The sequence below is a fragment of the Sebastes fasciatus genome, chromosome 14 (assembly GCF_043250625.1).
Source record: "Sebastes fasciatus isolate fSebFas1 chromosome 14, fSebFas1.pri, whole genome shotgun sequence".
NCBI lineage: Eukaryota > Metazoa > Chordata > Actinopteri > Perciformes > Sebastidae > Sebastes > Sebastes fasciatus.
In genome coordinates this window covers 20,952,848-20,970,787 of record NC_133808.1, presented here as the reverse complement: position 1 = coordinate 20,970,787, position 17,940 = coordinate 20,952,848, and the positions used below count along the sequence as shown (strand labels likewise).

Below are 17,940 nucleotides of genomic sequence, written 5' to 3'. Positions count from 1 at the left end.
TAGCTTAAATATTGTAACAAATGTAGTCATTTTAAGGCCAAACCATGAGTTTTTTTACTAAACCTAACCAAGTTGTTTTTTTTAAACTATTTAAAACTGCGACTGTAATCCAGAAGAAAATAGATTTCCTTCAAACCGTAATTGAGAAAGCAGTTTAGTTGTTTGAGAAAACAAAATTTTGTAGGAGACTATGTTGTCAGCTAATAACAGAAATATACTTACAGCTCTGACACTGGTCCTCTTTGGGTCCCCAGCAACGACCGTTACAGGAACGATTGCACTTCTGACCTGCACACAAGTTCAAGGAAAGAGATGATTGGCATTTCAATTGGTTACTTAATCAAAAATGTGATCTGTATCAGCCCTCAATAATCCGTATTAGCTGAACCTTAAAATGGGCTGGAGGCGGTCATCTGAGTCAAGCACTCCACTGAAGCCCAAATTAATCCAAAAAGTGAGCGAGGATGTAGGTGTTCCTTTCGCTCACCTTTAACTACAACTCATGTGTGTGAGTGTGTGATGTTTTCTTTGCTACATGATTACATTTATTGAAGTGTTGTTCTTAAGATACAAGTCTTCATTATAAGTGCATTTCAAGCATTTTGTGAGTCCTTGATAATTATTATAATTGGAATCCGACATGATTTGCACAATCTGCAACAAATGTAGCGACTTGAATACTTCACAACACCGGTGTGTGGATAATTATACCGTATGATGATGATGATGTGTTTATTAATTGACTCCATTCAAATAACTGTTTCCACCCTTGTAATTACAAACTGATTGTTCAACATTCACCTAAACTGAGATTTAATCACGTGTTTTAACAGCTTTTTTCTATTATTATGCAACAAAGATGATGAAACTTGCCGTCTTTTAGGAACAACACCGCCTCTCTGACTGGTACGTGCTGTTCCAGTCATAAAAAGTGAAATAACCTTGGCACAGGTTGTTTTTGGAAAATAAGACATTTCTTTATGTCTCTCCACTCTAAATCAGCCCAGCATGAAACCTGCGCACATCAGGTGGAGATAAAAGCAGTAAAGCGGCAGAAAGCACCGGCAGAAAAGCAGCATCATACTCTCAGAGCTGTAGTCGGTGCCTTTCTAATTTTTTTTTGGAGGACTTAATTGACTGTCTAGTAATTGACTGCGGGGGAAGTGAGCCTGGATAAGTGCAGAAGTGCTGTCCTCTGTCCATCAGCCTCTCCAGATGAGAGCTATTAGCATCGATACTGACTCTATTCCCCAACACGAGCCTCTCCATCTTCTGCCCTCCTCTTCTTCCTCGTCCGTTCCCCTCTCCGCCACACATTTCATCCCTTTCATCCTCGATCCACCCCTCGCTGATTCATCACTCTTCTGCGGCTCTCTTTCACTTAATGTCTATCCCTGTCTCCCTTTGTCTTTTTCCAGTCAGCCCCTCTGCTTTTCTCTGCTCCTCCAGTCCGTTCCCATCAAACCAGCACCCTGACAATGCTTGAGAAAAAAGAGAGGTCGACAGCCTTGACTGTATGAAAAGCAGCACACAAACAGGATAATAATACAAATGTCAGCCGGCTTTAAGTGGTTGTCTGACGGTGCCAAGTGTGCAGAACCTCTGCTGCACTTAGTTATATCTCTGTTCTGCTCTCAGCCTGTGAAGTCAAGACAAAGAGTTTTCTTTTAGTGTCCAAGGTCTTCACTATCTCAACTTATAAATTCTCAGTGACCTAGAATAAACCTGTCCCGCCCCCCTTCCTGCACCATAATCTTTTACAGCTTTCTTAAAACAGCCACCGAAGGTTAAAATGTCGACGCCACGCCAGCGCTGGTGTGGGCCGAAAGACAGATGGCGGGTTTTCAACTGAATCAGCAGGGCATGTTTTTCTTTAAAATCACTGTCCTGTTTTTGAAAAGGAGAACCAATAAACACAACAACTGTGGTGGCACAAATGTGTCACAAGTAATAAACAGCGTAAATCGAGTGTCTCCCCAAAGAATGAAATGGAGATTATGTTCTCAATCGTGGATTACAGGTTTGGAGACCCTTGATCTTTCGGCGGAGTACGAGACTTGCACAGGAGTAAGGGTCGATCCAGGGCTAACAGGGCTGCAGGGAGGAGGGTGATTGAGCAGAATATCAATGCTCGGAGCTGTTAATCTGCATTTGAAGCCTTCAGCGAGCGCTCTGAGAGGAAATCCAAGGGCATATGCAGAGACTGTCTTTTTTATTTTCTTCCTTGCATTTTATTATGTAATTTTGTATTTGTAGAGGAACGAGACGAGAAAGCTTAAAGACAGGAAGAAAAAAAACAACAACAGATTTAAATGTCAAACAGCTTGAGCGCTAAATTAATAACAAAAGCAGCGTGTGTTAAGAGGTTAAGTCAGTGAATGACAAGAAAAGGGTCAGAAGAGGTGACTTAATGCATCTTTACTTCACTGACAATCACCTCGACCATCACCCCCCTATACCCCCTGGCAGATTAAGTATGTTTATTCTATCCAGATAAATCCCTTTATAATTCTAAGCATTTATCAACCTGTCCTCCAGCTGGCTACAATGGGGCTTTAACGTGACGCGAGTGAGCAGTCATTGTGGATTGTTATGGTAAGCAGAGTGACAGAATGGGGTCAAGGGGTGGTTCTGTGAAGACAATGTTTTGCTGCTCACGCTCAGCCACTTATTCTCAATGGGAAAGATGTGGGGTCTCCTTTTGAACCATTTCCCTTGTAACCTGCACTTGTTATTAAAGGCGTCTGAAAGCCCATCGGTACTTTTAAAGCCTAACTTTTAGTCCGCTCAGAGTCCCGGGAGTTTGAGTTCCTTCAGGTAGAGCTGACTATGCTTTCAATCAAGATTGAATGCAAATGAGTCATCACTATGTAGTCATGAGCTGTCGTCATCTGCAGGATACACAGCCACAACTACTAAAAGCTAAAAGCATAGTACATACGCAGTCTTTAACTTAATTGTCAGGGTTGAGTTGCATTGTGAGTAATGGAAGAAGAAGAATACGTGGTGCAATGATAAATTGCTGAGTACTATTTTAAGCCTCAACAGTTCAGTGTTTTTTTTCTTGTGATGCGTCCAGGTGTGAATGAGTATAAGCTCTCAATAAAACGTTCCTTTAAAGAAAGGCTGAAGTCAAATCAAGTCTTCTACTCTTGTGTTTTACTTACATGTGACACTGCTGTTGGTTGGCACCACCACAGGATGCGTCCCAAGGTTTTTGACAATGTCCTGCCAATGGATTGTGTCTGCATGACACAGGAACTTGTTCTGGTCAACATACACGCCTCCACTCAGGATCTCTGTGGAGAAGAGAGAGAGAGAGAGAGCACACAGTCAATAGAGATACACACAGGGCTTCCTGGGTACCTAACTGTTTCTGCCTGGAGGATGCACCTCATTCAGCGATCCTGCTACCAGGTTCCTGATGTGATTTTTAATTGCCAGCTTTTTTTCCCACTCATCATTTTAGAATGAACTACTGACATGGCCAGAAACTGCATGTTCAAATCAAAATCACTAGATTGGATTGGCAGTTTATCCTTTTCTTTCCATCTGACGACAAGAGCAGTGTTAGGTTTTTGGGGGAGCAGCTGATGTTGAGACACACACATCTGTCGACGGTTGTTGTCGTACGGCAGCCGGGACAAAGCCGTGTCGTATTGCCGTTATTGCAACCTCTGATCTTTTCCCATTTTGTTGTTTTTCCTTCTATCCCCACGCTGCGAGCAGACAGGATCAATTATGCCTCACTACCATCACAACACAAAATTCATATGGGATTTAAGCCCCAGTAAGGGACAGCAGCCCTAGCAAGTTTGTGATTTTAGATTTCATCAAGGTGGTGGGAAAAAAAAAGTCATATATCTTGCCATTGTAATATGCATCACCTTGTCCAACCAATGATTGTCAGAGGATTGATTCGTTTCGTCACACCCACACACACACACCCACACACACACACAGTCTGTTGAATGATTGGATACGGAGGGCGGTTCCGATCATTGTTGTGCAGGAGTTCAGAGAATGCTTAATCCTGACTTTTATGTGAGAAAGGGTGGGAAAAAGAAAGAAAGGGAGACAAATAAAGATGGGAGAAAGCCACAGAGAGATGCATGGCAGGGAAGAAAGACAAAGTGAAGCCCAGTAGCAGATTTGCATTATTTACAGAGCTTGTGTGTTCTCTATCTCCCTACAAACAGATTACTGACACAGGGCTGAAACCGATGAGACACATAATCATACACGAGGCGCCCTGCCAGCACCACACTGAAACAGCCAAATACAATATCGTCCCACAAAGGCCCGATTAAATGATGCTCCCTGGATAATAGGTGGTGGTGGTGGTATTACCTACACAAGCCCACCTCCCCCCTCAATCTCTGCTCTCCTCTATCTTTCTGCGTGTGCGGTGGGAGTTAGGGAGAGAAATTAATCCTGCCTCTCACCACAGGAGGAATATCGCTCGGCTAGGAGGAGGCCTCGTCTCAAATTCAAATTTTCTTTTTCGCACAATAAGATGCTGCTGGCAAACTAGGGCAATGGACAAAACAACAGACAAAGCAAAGCAGTTAGTTATTATGACAAAAATGCTAGCAGGGCATCTAAACTCTGTTCAAGCAAGATACCAGTACCTGTGTATTCACCTTCATACTGGCTGGTGGGATTGTAATTGGAGCCAAAATATGTAAAATTTAGGTGTAAACATATCCAAAACATATTTAGCCACAGTTCACATGTTGAATGAATGATTCATTCAGCATTATCAAAAATGACATCCATTCATTTATGAATGAATGGATGTTCCAGCTAAAGCATCGTCTATACATAAGCACTTGACACCGTGAGGTAAAAATGTAAGATGGAGACATGCAGAAGCAGTTTCAAAATGATCTCAATATGATCATTTTGACCCTGATATCTCAATTTCACAATTGATGAAGATACAGCCACAATCTCATTATTTTTTTAACTAATTTAATGTTGTACTCCTCACTGATTTTCTGAGTCTAACTAAACAATATTTTTGAAAATCATTGCAAAGTCCTTAAAGGTGTTAGCGATGTGATTTTTATGTCATCGAATATTAACAAAAAAAAAATAGTAATATAATAATAGACCTTTTAGAAAGGTGCTGAATGAAAGTATGTTTTTTCCGAAAAAAAAAAAAATTCCGATTGTGAATTAATCATTTGAAAAATTTTGCCGGGTACACGTTTTGTTTATCTCTGTAGAAGATATCTGACGTTTGGTTCTCACTTCAAACATGGCTTGTGAGTCAATAGTATAATAACGTTGGTATCGCTGGGTCGTCAGTTAGCGTGGAAAAAAATTATAAATGGCTGAGATTGACGGTAAGTGCCTGGCAACCACTTGTTGTGAAGTGAATGCAATGGAACACGGGAGGGAGAATGTGACCAAAGTTACCAATAGCACCTTTAAATTGGATAATTGTGTCGCTAACGCACTCAAACCAGAGGCAGGGCTTGCTCTTCTGCAAAAGACGTAAAGAAGTATAGTGAAAAGAAGAAGAAGCCCAACATAATGACGGATATGCAGCATAGATTTTATTCTACTGTATTCCATCTTTGAATATTTCCAAGTGACAGTGGACCTTTAGATATCCTGTCCATATCCGTTAATCGGTTAAGGAAGTGTGTCCTCACGTCAGTAAACTTGAGCAATACTCATCAGCAGACCACACGGATACAACCACTGATTTTCATGGATCTAATCTGGATATGTAAACAACAGAGTTGAATCTAAGGGAGAACTTAGCCAAAAACAATTGCCAGGATTCTTTTGTGTGGTAAACAAATGAGACAAGGTGTTTCCACTAATTCCAGCTGGACGTGAGCAGCATTCACACTCTCAAACACACTGTATAAACAGACCGAAAAATAAAACACTCTCTGTTCAACACTGTCACAACAAGTGACCCTCAGCCTGATCCAGAGGGCTCCACCATCTTGCAATGCTTCTTCCACACATGGTGCAGTTGGACATGAACTGCACAACGCACTAATCTGCAGTGTGACATGACCGAGTTCAAGACGCTGGATAAGCGTTTAATTGGCTCCTTGCTTGGCGCTTTGCCCAGGACAGTTAGAGCATTTCCCATGGCCTCTGTCACCGATATATGAATAATTAACAAACAGATATTACATAATACCTACAATAACGTGCAAAACTCACGCACGCTTTGCTTTTTCATTACAAGTAAATGCTTGGTCTGCACATTTGCTGGGCGCGCAGTTGGCGGCCAGGGGGAGATCAATGGTTAAATCCTGTTGTTGATTGTTTAGTGGGTAGAGAAAATGTCTTAATTAGTTTGTTCACGTAGCTACAGCCTCCAAACTACCCCCTCCCCATCCCGCTTCGTCCCGAGAGCGACTCCGAGCGTATCTGAATGGGCGCGTGGCTTCAAAAGGCGCGGCAATCTTCAATATCAGGCCGCATGACCGTTTGGAGGAAAACAATATGAAATTCAAGGAGGCAGAACAAATGTATGCAGGCAATTATTTTGATGGTAAGTGCTTGTTGTGATTTTTTTTCTTTATTGCAGTGCGGGGATGAGTTTGATTAAGACTGGGAGGCAAACAGCAAACCAATGATCAGAAAAAAAGCCATATTAATGAGTTTGTGAGGGTGAATTAATAAGTGTTGTGTGGATTGTTTAATGAAGAAATATGTAGGAAAGCAGAAGCACTATAATTAATGCTTGAATCGCTCCAGTGTTGGAGGACCAATAGAATTTATTCTTCTGTATACTGAAGAAAGTCCTTGTGCTGAACTACTATCATCAATACATACAAGAAAACACATTCATTCGATATCTTAACTTCAGTCCCTCTTATGCCTACCATATACACTAGGACACTTAAAACACTGAAGTCTGACACCTTCTCACATCTAAAGACAATGTGTTTTCAGTCACAGAGGTTTTTAGTCACAGACTATAATATTTTAGAAAGACTGGGGATCTTGCAGGGTCACTATTTACAAGACTACAACTAGATTCCTTTTGAGATTATGTCACATCTGCTCCTGGTGGAAATTTGCAAGAAGAAAAACTGTTGAGAATGAAGTAGACAGAAATTCCTTCTCCACTCTATCGTGGTACAAAGGGGAGGACACGTCAAAGCGACACTCTTGTTCACTCCACAACTCCACCAGTTTCTCCACATTGCACGTATGCAGCTTCCCGTTTGGTGCGGAAGAGAGCTCACACACTTTCAGAGGCTACTATATCAAAAAGTAAGCACAAATACAAGTTAAGTATACCTTTCTGTAGTTATTATGAGACTTTTCTTAAGTATATCTCGATCAACAGATTAAGTACAAGTAGGCCTTTAAGCCAAGTATACTTTGACTTTTCTGTATACTTGACAGTATGTGCCAAGTATACTTATGTATACTTTTGTTAAGTATATCTCTGATAAGTGCATACAAAGTAAACTGAAAGTACATTTTAAGTTTAAAAGATGTATACTAATAGCACACTTGAATAAACTTATTTTTGGCAAGGGGCACCTACTGGTTGTTGACAATGTTTGCGTCATTGAATTTATGATAATATGAAACTTGTTTGATTTTATCAGAACGTCAAGACGAGAAACACACCGACTTAAGACAGCTTGGACTGAGTTTTACGACCACCTTACACTAAACAGTCAAGACCACAGGAGCGCAACTCTATCAAAACTCCTGTGATTTTATTCCGACATTGGTAATTTGTCTGTGACAGTGAAATCGCTTGAAAAGTCACTTGGTGTAAGGTCATCATTAGGGTGGTATATATATATATATATATAAATGTGAAGAAAAACAAGCCGGCCTGATAAGTAAGAGGAAACACAGTCAGCTGGACAGTAGTTAGAAGAGAAAGATTCAGAAAGACACTCAAAACAGTCGTTCAACAGGTATTCAATCAGAGAGACACAGGAGTCCCCCTCACCTCTAGCAGTGGGACTGGGTATTTTACTCCACTGTATTGTCTCATTGACTCCGAGAACTTCAACTTGGTTTCGGCTGAGCGCTGCTATTAGCTCAGTGGAGCACAGGGGAAAAACTCTGTGGGAAGATGAGGATGCAGTCTGGGTCAAAGAGGCTAAATGCTGGGGCGCAGATCCTGCTGTACACCCCAGCAGCAGAAGAAGTTGTTGCTAGGATGCACTCAGACTAGCAGAAATGGCAAAATAAGAGATGAGTGCACACGCAGAGAGAAGCATGCTAGAAACATATTCACACACACGCACATGCTTGGCTCAGGGTTGGCAGTAATGAGGCCCTCATTACTGCCTTGAGCATCAATTAAATTACCAGTTGGCTTTATCAGTGGGCTTGTAACCAGAAGGTCACTAATTTGAATCCCTACAACATTTGGGAACATGTGGGTGTGGAATGTCAGCACTACTCTGCCGACCCTCTGCAGCTGCTATTACATGTATGAAGTGCTTGAGAAAGACACTTTATCAGATTGTTTCAGTGGAAAACCATAGAAAACTATGTACTAGGAAGTGCTCAATAGCTATGTTGTTGGTTCATGATGGCGCCCTTCCCTACTACAGAGTGACTTAATGCACTCTCACAGAAAAAAGTGCACTAAGAAAAAAACAACCCAGGCTGCTGACTGAATTCCCTTTAACAATACAAGAATGAAAAAAATAATAAGTGGGTGAAAGAGTTGGGCAAATTAAAGACTGTACATGCTGTTTGGAAAGATGAATAAATCACTTGGAGTGATGGATGTTATGATGGATGTCCATTTTATCATCCATTAATCCATCAATGTATCTGTTCATCTGTCATGATGGATGATGGCTACTGAAAAAAATAATGAAAAAGAAAGAAAATGTAAAGAGTGTCTAGAATATGGTTGCAGAGGTTGAATAGATTTAGAATTAGTGAATATAAATACTTAATGAAACAGACCCACTCCAGAGGCCACAGCCTTTTCATGCATCTACAGCACTCCAACTGAAAAAAAGAAACACACACTTTGATAAACAACCAACAATGAGCTTTAGAAGAAGACATTTTCGGAGTTTTCAGACGCGGCTCATGTTGCCACACAGCGCTGCGTCAATCACTGTGCTCCGAGTTGCTCGGCTGCCGACAGGAGATGTCAGGACAGCAAATCTCTGCCTTTGCGCTACAAATAGGTGATCTCCCCTCCCATCCATCATCTGCCGCTGCTGCACAGTTCCATCCTTGCCCTCCAGTCCCCACTGTTGCCAAGGAAATGCTTGCAGATCCCAGATGTAACGTGTATGTGTGTGTCTGTGTGTATTTGCATTTAGGTGAAAGACAAAAAATGTGAAATGTGTTCACATGCGCGCTTGGATTTGCGTTGTACATTCATGTGTGCATAGACATGGAAGAGAAGATGAGAATATCTGTGCATACAGAAAGTGAACTGTGTCTGCATGCATTTTGTATGACGAAGCTTTGCAAGACTTTCCTCAGAACTTCCCTTCTATGCTTGTGGATATATTCGAAAGCATTGAAGATGTTGGAAAAAATCGCTCACCCATGCATACCATACATGCACATGCTGAGCATACTGTATATTCACCAAAGTGTTTTGAATAGTCTGGGGGAACATATTGGCTTTTCATATACAGTATTTTTTCGTTTTTTTTCTCTTATATATGACAAAAAGTTCTTTGTCAAAATAGGTCTAATAATAATCTGATAAATCATCCTTCAAAATAAAATAACTTGTGGGGTTCCACAAGGGTCAGTCCTAGGGCCACTACCTCAAACATGCATTGTATTGCACTTCTATAAAGTTTAGAGACTCATAAGAGACAGATTTAAAAAAAATAAAAATAATGGTCAAAATTGAAGCAATGGAGGGCGGGATATACTGACTTGTAGTCATTAGTTTGGGTCAATGTCTTTGGGAAGCTCCCTCCAGAGCTGCTTATGACATGTTTCTACGGACACTTGAAAAGTAAACTGAATTTAAGGTTTAAAATTGGTGGAGTGCCCAGTTAATCTATATATGTTACCCATTGCTGGTGTCATCAAGATAAATATCATCTCTTACCATAGCTATGCTGATGACGCACTGCTTTATGTGGCTGTCCTTTAAAGACAAGTGGCGCATTGATGGTCTTCTAATGTGTATTTTCAACCCTGTCTCCCACAACATTAGGTTCCAATACAACCAGACTTCATTCTCATTTATGTTTCGAAAGGAAGCGTATTTTCTCCCGGATTACGGTCGCAGTTTTAAACAGTTATAAACAGTTATAAACATGTGGTTAACGTAAATTCAAACAAAACAAAACAAAAAACAATACCACTTAGTTAGTTTAGGCAACGAAACTACTGGGTTAGGTTTAGTAAAAAAATATCATGGTTTGGTTTAAAATTACTATGTTACATGAACAGTGGTCTCCTGGGGCAAAGTCCGGTATTTGTTTGACCCATCTACCACCCCTACCGCCCAACCATAGTGGACTTTATCTCTTGTTATAATCATTTTTATACCTCGTAACCTTCAATAACATTATTATTCCACCTAACTTTCATTAACGGTAACTTCAAGACTAGTGAGGGCTCTCCTATCTGGTCTAACTCTCCATACATAGCAATATAATAATAAGTCCAATTCAGTTTCATATTAACCAGGAAATTCCTTACTACAAGATCTATAGTGTGAAATGTCTCATAGCATGCATCACAAACCTCATATCTCCTTTAAGGTCAACGGATGGAGCACCTCCCACACAAAAGGCATGCAATTTTAACACTGTTAACGCAGTCACCAAGCGAAATGGTGGTGCCCATTCAAATGTAATTGCACTTTTATGTGTTTAACTATTGACCTGAAAAGAACAACTGCATTAATTTGACTACATAAAAGCGCTGCTGGAGAGGTTCACCAGAGAGATGGCAGCGTTGGGATTTGACTGTCTCTGAACACACTGCGGTCAAGAGCAGCAGCGTGGGCTGAGTGTGTGTGTATGTGTGTGTGTGTGTGTACAATATGTGTCTCGCATTTATGTGTTTATGGAGAAAGAAGCATTGTAAGAGCAAACAACTGGATGGCACCATGTTGGCCAATTGAAATAAAAATTGGAATGGAAGAAAAAGGAAGATATTAAAGACAAAGCCATGATATGAGTGTTTTCTTCATGAGTACATATGTTCAGTATGTACAGTATGTGTCTGCATATATATGTGGAGACAACACAGGTCTCACAAATTAAATGCACTTTTAATTTTAACATGGTAGCTGACATTCATGGCTGAGTGGCCTCGGCAGCGCGCGGCCTCACGTGTACAGTGTGACGTTCACACTGCGATTTTCGGGGTAATGAACAACCTCTTCCATCTCAATGGGTAAAAAACGTTCAATTTGAAACTCAAGCCCTGTTATTTCAATTGAAACTTGAAGCTCTATTTTTCCCCGCTTGGCTGTTGAGTGTCTGGGTGGAAAACAAGTCGTGAAACCTCCTATAGAGACAGTTTAAAATAAGTGAAAACCGTAATGGAGAAGACGTAAATCGTCTTGAGAGGGATAAGTGCTGTGGATAAAACAGCAGCAACAAATAGAAAAGGAAGACATGTGAAAAATGGGTGTCTTAGAGGGGACAGAAGAATACATAACTGCCTGGATGCACAGCAGTAGTTGGACATGTGTATAAAAATGATGTTAGGTAAAGCAACTAGACATTGGACATGGAGTAGAGCAAATTATTAATGTCTGAAATAGTCTGAATAATTTGCAATATAAGAACTTCTGGTATTATCTGACAATAACATCAAAACCCACCTACTGTATCTCTTAACAAATAAACAGTTTGTCTTTTGTGTGATGCAAACTCACTCTTTTGTACTCATTTTGAAAGTCAAAATTAAAAAACTTTCAGTGAAAATAACAACTGAACTTGATTAAAATTGATTGGACAGCTGTCAATAGAAAACCATTTTGTGGTAATGTTCAATATTTAAAATGTAAACACTGTTCCAATCTTAGAAATAATGTGTCCGTTTTATCCTTTGTGTCACTCTGAAGGAGAAATGTTGTTGAGATATTTGCTGAGCTATAGTAGAAGGCATGGGGGCGTCGGACATGGCTCCCATCCCCCAAACATACGCCTCTCCGCCGCCAAGATAATTGCATTCACAGGCTGCTGATTAAATTTGGCCCATCCCTCACGCATTTGTTTCCTATGAGTCTTTATGAAAAATGGCTGAGATTTGGGGATTATGGAATTATAACCAAGCAAGGCAAAGCATCTGCTTAAAGATGAGGAGAGGAAAAAATTAAATCATGACAGAATGGTTATGGTTATTCAACTTAAACTGTGATAAAACCCTGGTAATCTGAGCTTTATGGGTAGGGCGGAGGAGGAGGAGGAGGAGAACATTACATTACAATACCTTGAGATAAAACAAATCTACAAGAAAAACAAAACAATTAAGGAAAGAGACAAAAAAGTAAAAGATTAACAAGGGGACAAACAAGTGAGTGATTAAAAAAAAGAGGAAAAGGACCTTCAATTGCTGCTGCTGAGGGCCACTTAGCTTATCAAGGCTGATGTGCGATCAGCCTGCCAGCTGAATTAAAATGAGCCACGCTCTCTGGAATGGGCAAAACAAAAAGGGTCTGAGAGAACGAAAGATGGAAAGACTGAGAGGAGAGTGAGCATATCTTACCACAAGCATACCAAGTATGTTGGTTTTACCACGGAGGAAGCTGGCTTCAGTCAGTGCATTATTTGCTAAGGCAACAACACGTCATTGAGGCCTTGTTTTTCCAGGCCCACTGAGAGACATTCAGTAACACACTATGGGCCATGGCTCTCACTTTGTTCACACAGCACTGGTATGTGGTGTGAATCAGCCAAGGTGGGAAAGTCCACCCAGAAGACTGTAAAGTAGATTTAAAGTGAAACTACAAAGCATTTAGAGACAACTAGTGCCGTGCAAAAATTGAATTTCCCCTCGGGGATCAATAAAGTCCCTTCTTTTTCTTCTTCTTCCACCTTTCTACTCGTAGAATAAAACTTGAAATGCCAACATCAAAAGACTAATCTGACCTGCCACGTGGTTTGTAACACAGAATCCATCTTAGAAGCAGTCATTGGGAACAGTTTGGAAAAGGCCAGGCACTTTCTAAAAATACTTGGCAGGTGATTGGATGAACCATCTGTCAATCAAACTGTTCCCGAAGCCAATCAGGAGAAGCGCGAAAACATCTTTTCCATCGATAAAAGCCTTCAGCGCCGTTCTTTGCTCTTCTTTCAACGAAGAAATACTCTCCAGTTCTGACAAAACTGATATTATATGATTATATATTTAACGGTTATCGCATCTCCCCCCCCCTCTCTGTGCAAGCCGGGTTTTGATTACACTTGAAGTAGGTATAAACACTTTTGCCTTCTGACGTAGTCAAAACACGTCATACAAAATAGTTATTTCTCTAGCATGCCCCTTGGAAGGCACACACAAAGGACAAACAGGAACACGATCCCATCAAACTTGAAACATACGTATGTAACTTTGAAGGGATGGTGTCTAACATGCCTCAGGTGACATGCATGTAGTAGGCCGTGTAAGTAATATTTAATATGGTGCAACACAGCTTTAGCCATCTTAAAATAAACGGGGCGTGAGAGTTATTTTATTATTGATGCTGTGAGATGGAATTTCCACTTTCACCACTTGGTTGCTTGTAACTGAATGTCTTAACTAGTAACAAAAAGTAAATACCAGACTGTGCAGCAGTAGGGATGACAAATATTATTTTAATTAATAAATAATAAGGTGATATCAAACAGTTATAGTGTATGTATGTTGGCTGACCTGAAAGTATATTACCCAAATACTGCACTGGATAAAATGTCACAAGCTCTACCAGTTTAAAAATGTGACTACCAATGAACCAAGCTATGAAATCTGCTTAAGTGACCAAGCAGCTACTAACAATAACTAACATCATGGATGATGATGGAACGACGGTGTGAGCAGGTCTTCACCATCATGGAGGTTCTATTCATTGACTGCCATTGATTTGTACCTTCTTGCATAAACTACCTTCTGTCTCTCTCGATTTCAACCAAAAATAAGCGTGAATTACCTCCTGTTTTTATCTGCTTCACTGTCCTCAAGGTAAGACTGCCCACACGGTTTGTGACGTCAGCCGACATTACATTGTCACGGAACTGTGGAGCAGACGCTTTCAGACCACATCCATGACCAAGCCAACCTCTGTGTATGGGCAATAAAATGTGCCTCCCAGCCTGGGTGTTGCAATAACAGACTCTAATAAAAAACTGAATATGACATTATCAAAGAGACAACACCTGGTAGATGTGGTGGTGGGAAAAACAGAGCCTCAGAAAAATACCATTGATAGAAGCCAGATCATTTTAGCACCACAACAAACAAATGTGCCATGGAGCGGTGGCAGAGAAGTCAGGGAATGCTATTTTAAAATGTTTATTTGGTGAAGTCATGCCTGGTGTTGCATATAGTAACACCCACCACATCTCTGTGGGGACCTGAGATGAACAGAAAAGTCCTTTTCATGTCCTATTACCCATCGCTGCCCCCATCAATAGCTGCTCCACTTACCCAAGGCTTCGGCCTAAGAGGCAAAAAATAAGCATATTAATTATTAAGCTGCCAGGGGAGAAAGGGGTGGAGTTGTAGCGTTGGAGGGTAATCTGTGTGTTTATGTGTGTGTCGGCACGGAGGCAAGGTTATTAAATTGGTTTTGGGAGCACTGCATCTTTTAAACTCAAAAGCAAGCCTCGGTGATAACAATTTAAATTGGCAGTTATGGCTGGAAATCTCAGGCCTTTTATCCAATGGTTTAAATATGTACTGGATATCTTACCAGCATATACGATATGCTGAAAGATCGACAGATTGACCACTATCCCAGAACCTAAATCCATGGTTTTTGTAAAGCAACACATTCATAGGGAAAATGGATGGCAAACATGGTTACAAAGGCAAACAAAAAAACTACAAAAACAAAGCTTACAGCACACTAACCGCCTAAAGAAGATGCTGATTTCAGTATATGCTTATATTAACCCTTTGAAATCTGCAATATAAATGGTCTACCAGTGCGTAGATTGGTATTTTTGCTTATTGTGATGACATTTCTTGGCGTATCTTCAAATGTTTCATATCCCTAAAAGCTGTACAACCTAAGCTCAATAAACCATAATAATTGATAAAAGTATTGAAATTATGTTATGAATTTAAAAAAATACAGAAATCTAAATAAACACAGAAAAAATATTGATCCAAAATATTTCTAAATGTGGAAACATGGAAACATATTTCTTAACACTTCATAAGTTATTTGAACTAGGCAATATTTTTAGGATTTGACATATGCTCGTTTTTATGAGCAGATCGAGTGCAAAGGCGTCAATAGTTTTGTTATGTTCTGCACATAATGTAATGCAATGATGTCATCACGAGCGTACAACATGATGCGAAAGACAGATGCAAATGCTCCAGCTATTGTGGTTTTTATTTCAGATCGATTTAAACAGGATCATGCAAACGGCCCGTTTTGAGAGGGTTAATGTTAAACACCTCACGTCTTCCACAATGAAATTCTTTTATCTCCTAAAGTCCACAGGTATCCATTTAGGCCTCATAACTAAGTTGATAGAAAGTGACATTTTCCTCAGTGGCTTTTGAGACCCACCGAGCTGCCAGTCAGCTCCTATTTCCCACTCAGTTTGCTCCTCCTCTGAGATGAGCACTGATCGCCTCTGACATCAAAGACCTGTCTGAAACACAGTCTGGCCTCCAGAATCAAAGTAAGAACTGCATGTCAAGGACGCACAGCCATGCACTGACATGGTTAAACTGTAATGACAGCCAGTCAGTGACAGAAACTGAACATGACAATCACAGTGTTTGTTTTGAATCTGCAATCATGTCTAAGGCAGACTTTTCAAAAACAGAATAATTGATAGAAAGGAGGTAAAGCACATACTGGACAAACAATGCATCACAAAATGTATAGATTTTTTTGTTGACAAATAAAAAATACAAATTAAGTTGAAAGAGGGAACAATGGACAATGAAGAAATTACTGATACTGATTTATTAAGTCTTCCTAAACAACCTGTATGCACCTCAATGGACTACCTCCGGGTCTGAAAAGTGAAACCAATGCAGAAGTTTCTTTAATCTGCATTCTCTCTAATAGCCAGCAGGGGGCGACTCCTCTGGTTGCAAAATAAGTCTGATTGTATAGAAGTCTATGAGAAAATGAGCTTACATCTCAATTGATTCATTAACTCAGTAAACATTGTAAACATGAGTTTATGGTCTCAATCGCTAGTTTCAAGTCTTCTTCAATACAGCATGATGTTCATTCAGTAAATTATGGTCCCATTTAGAGTCAGATAGACCATAAAGCAGGGGATGCTTTTGGGCGTGGCTACCTTGTAATTGACAGGTCGCTACCACGGCGTTGTCCGGTCTGGGAGTTGTCAGCGTTTTCGTCTTACAACTTCAAACCTTTCACAGTGTGTTTTTAGTTCATGAAAGTTAATTATAAGCTTTTTGGTTGCCTGAAAATGTCTTATTCAGCGTTCGGTTGTACTTAGCTCCACCCTCTCGTCTCACTTCTCGTTGCAAAAAATTCAAGATGGTGACGGCCAAAAACCAAGATGGCGACATCCAAATGCCGAACTCGAGGCTCCAAAACAGCAGTCCATAAACCAATGGTTGATGTCACGGTGACTACGTCCACTTCTTATATACAGTCTATGATGCATCTGTCCCCAAAATATCTCTTGTTCAGAAGTGTTTTAGCCGCTTGATCTGTTGCCGTTAATAAGAAGCATCTTGCATTCAGTAACGTACTGTCTCTGTCAGGAATGTTATCTGAGACTAACTTCATCTTCAAGCCATTGCGAATTAGGCAAGAAGAAGCAAACTATGAAAACATGCAGGCTAGCACGCCATTCTTAAAAAAAGGTAAGCTAATGTAACATTATCAAGTGCTGCGGATGTGGATGTAACGTTGACACTACTTTCAGTCAGCTTATCGGTAGGAATTGCAAGTTCAGGGTTAATGTCAATTGTCAACTATCTAAATCTTCCTCTAGATGTTTGGAACTATGCCTACGTCATCTGACGTTTTAGCTTCTGCACTCAAGCTAAACCCACATAAAGATATTTTAGTGGATAAAGTGAGTGAATCCAGCTGTGTGAGAACAAGTAGGCTGCACAGTGCCTTTTCCACCGACTTGTACACATTTGATAGAGGTACTACATACTTATCTAACACTTCACAGTAGCAGTGTCTGATTTGAAACATTGCACAGTTGAAGTTGCTGTGAAACACATGGTCATTTACATAACCTATAGAGCAAATGAATCCCCAGCACATATGCTCAATCAGACATGTTAACACTCATTCTGTCCCTTGTCCTGAAAAAACAGTGTAGAATTCAGACGAGATTTCAGCTAAGTGAAGAGCATCCTGTTGGTCTCTGAGCCAGTTTTTTTACGTCAACATCATGGCAGATCTTAGCCTGATCTAAGCCATAGCCCGGGGGGATGGAAATGTTGGAGAAAGAGAGAAGAAGACTGTGTTTTGATTATTAATTGGCATTAAAATTCCTTCCACGCCTACTTTAACTTTTAATGAGGTGAAAGTCGACTCTCCCTTCCAGCGGGCCGCAGAGGTTCAGTTTGGAAGGCAAATTGGTAATAAAGGGTATAGTCATGTTTAGGCAAGACTGGATATTTCTCTAGCTGACGAGAGGTGAGGCTGAGGTGGAGGCTTGGGCTGGACGATATGTCTAATCAGTGAGGATAGTTATAGGTTGGTCCCTAATGCAGTCATGGGCTTAGGCAATGTAAATTATTCATTGGAAACCGGCACATATAACACATATGAGCACTACTGTACTGATGTATTCACACACTAACATGCTT

General features: G+C 40.4%; 1 protein-coding gene across 4 annotated transcripts in view; it reads right to left on the bottom strand.

The window, feature by feature from the left end:
- Window positions 1-17,940, bottom strand: part of erbb4b (erb-b2 receptor tyrosine kinase 4b) — a 361,102-nt gene that overhangs the window by 128,094 nt on the left and 215,068 nt on the right. For all 4 annotated transcript variants that reach the window (XM_074659614.1, XM_074659616.1, XM_074659615.1 and 1 more), the window contains exons 4-5: window positions 3,168-3,299; window positions 223-288 (exon numbers count right to left, since the gene is read on the bottom strand). In XM_074659614.1, the coding sequence (XP_074515715.1) occupies window positions 223-288; window positions 3,168-3,299 (198 nt within the window). The remainder of the gene's footprint in view (window positions 1-222; window positions 289-3,167; window positions 3,300-17,940) is intronic.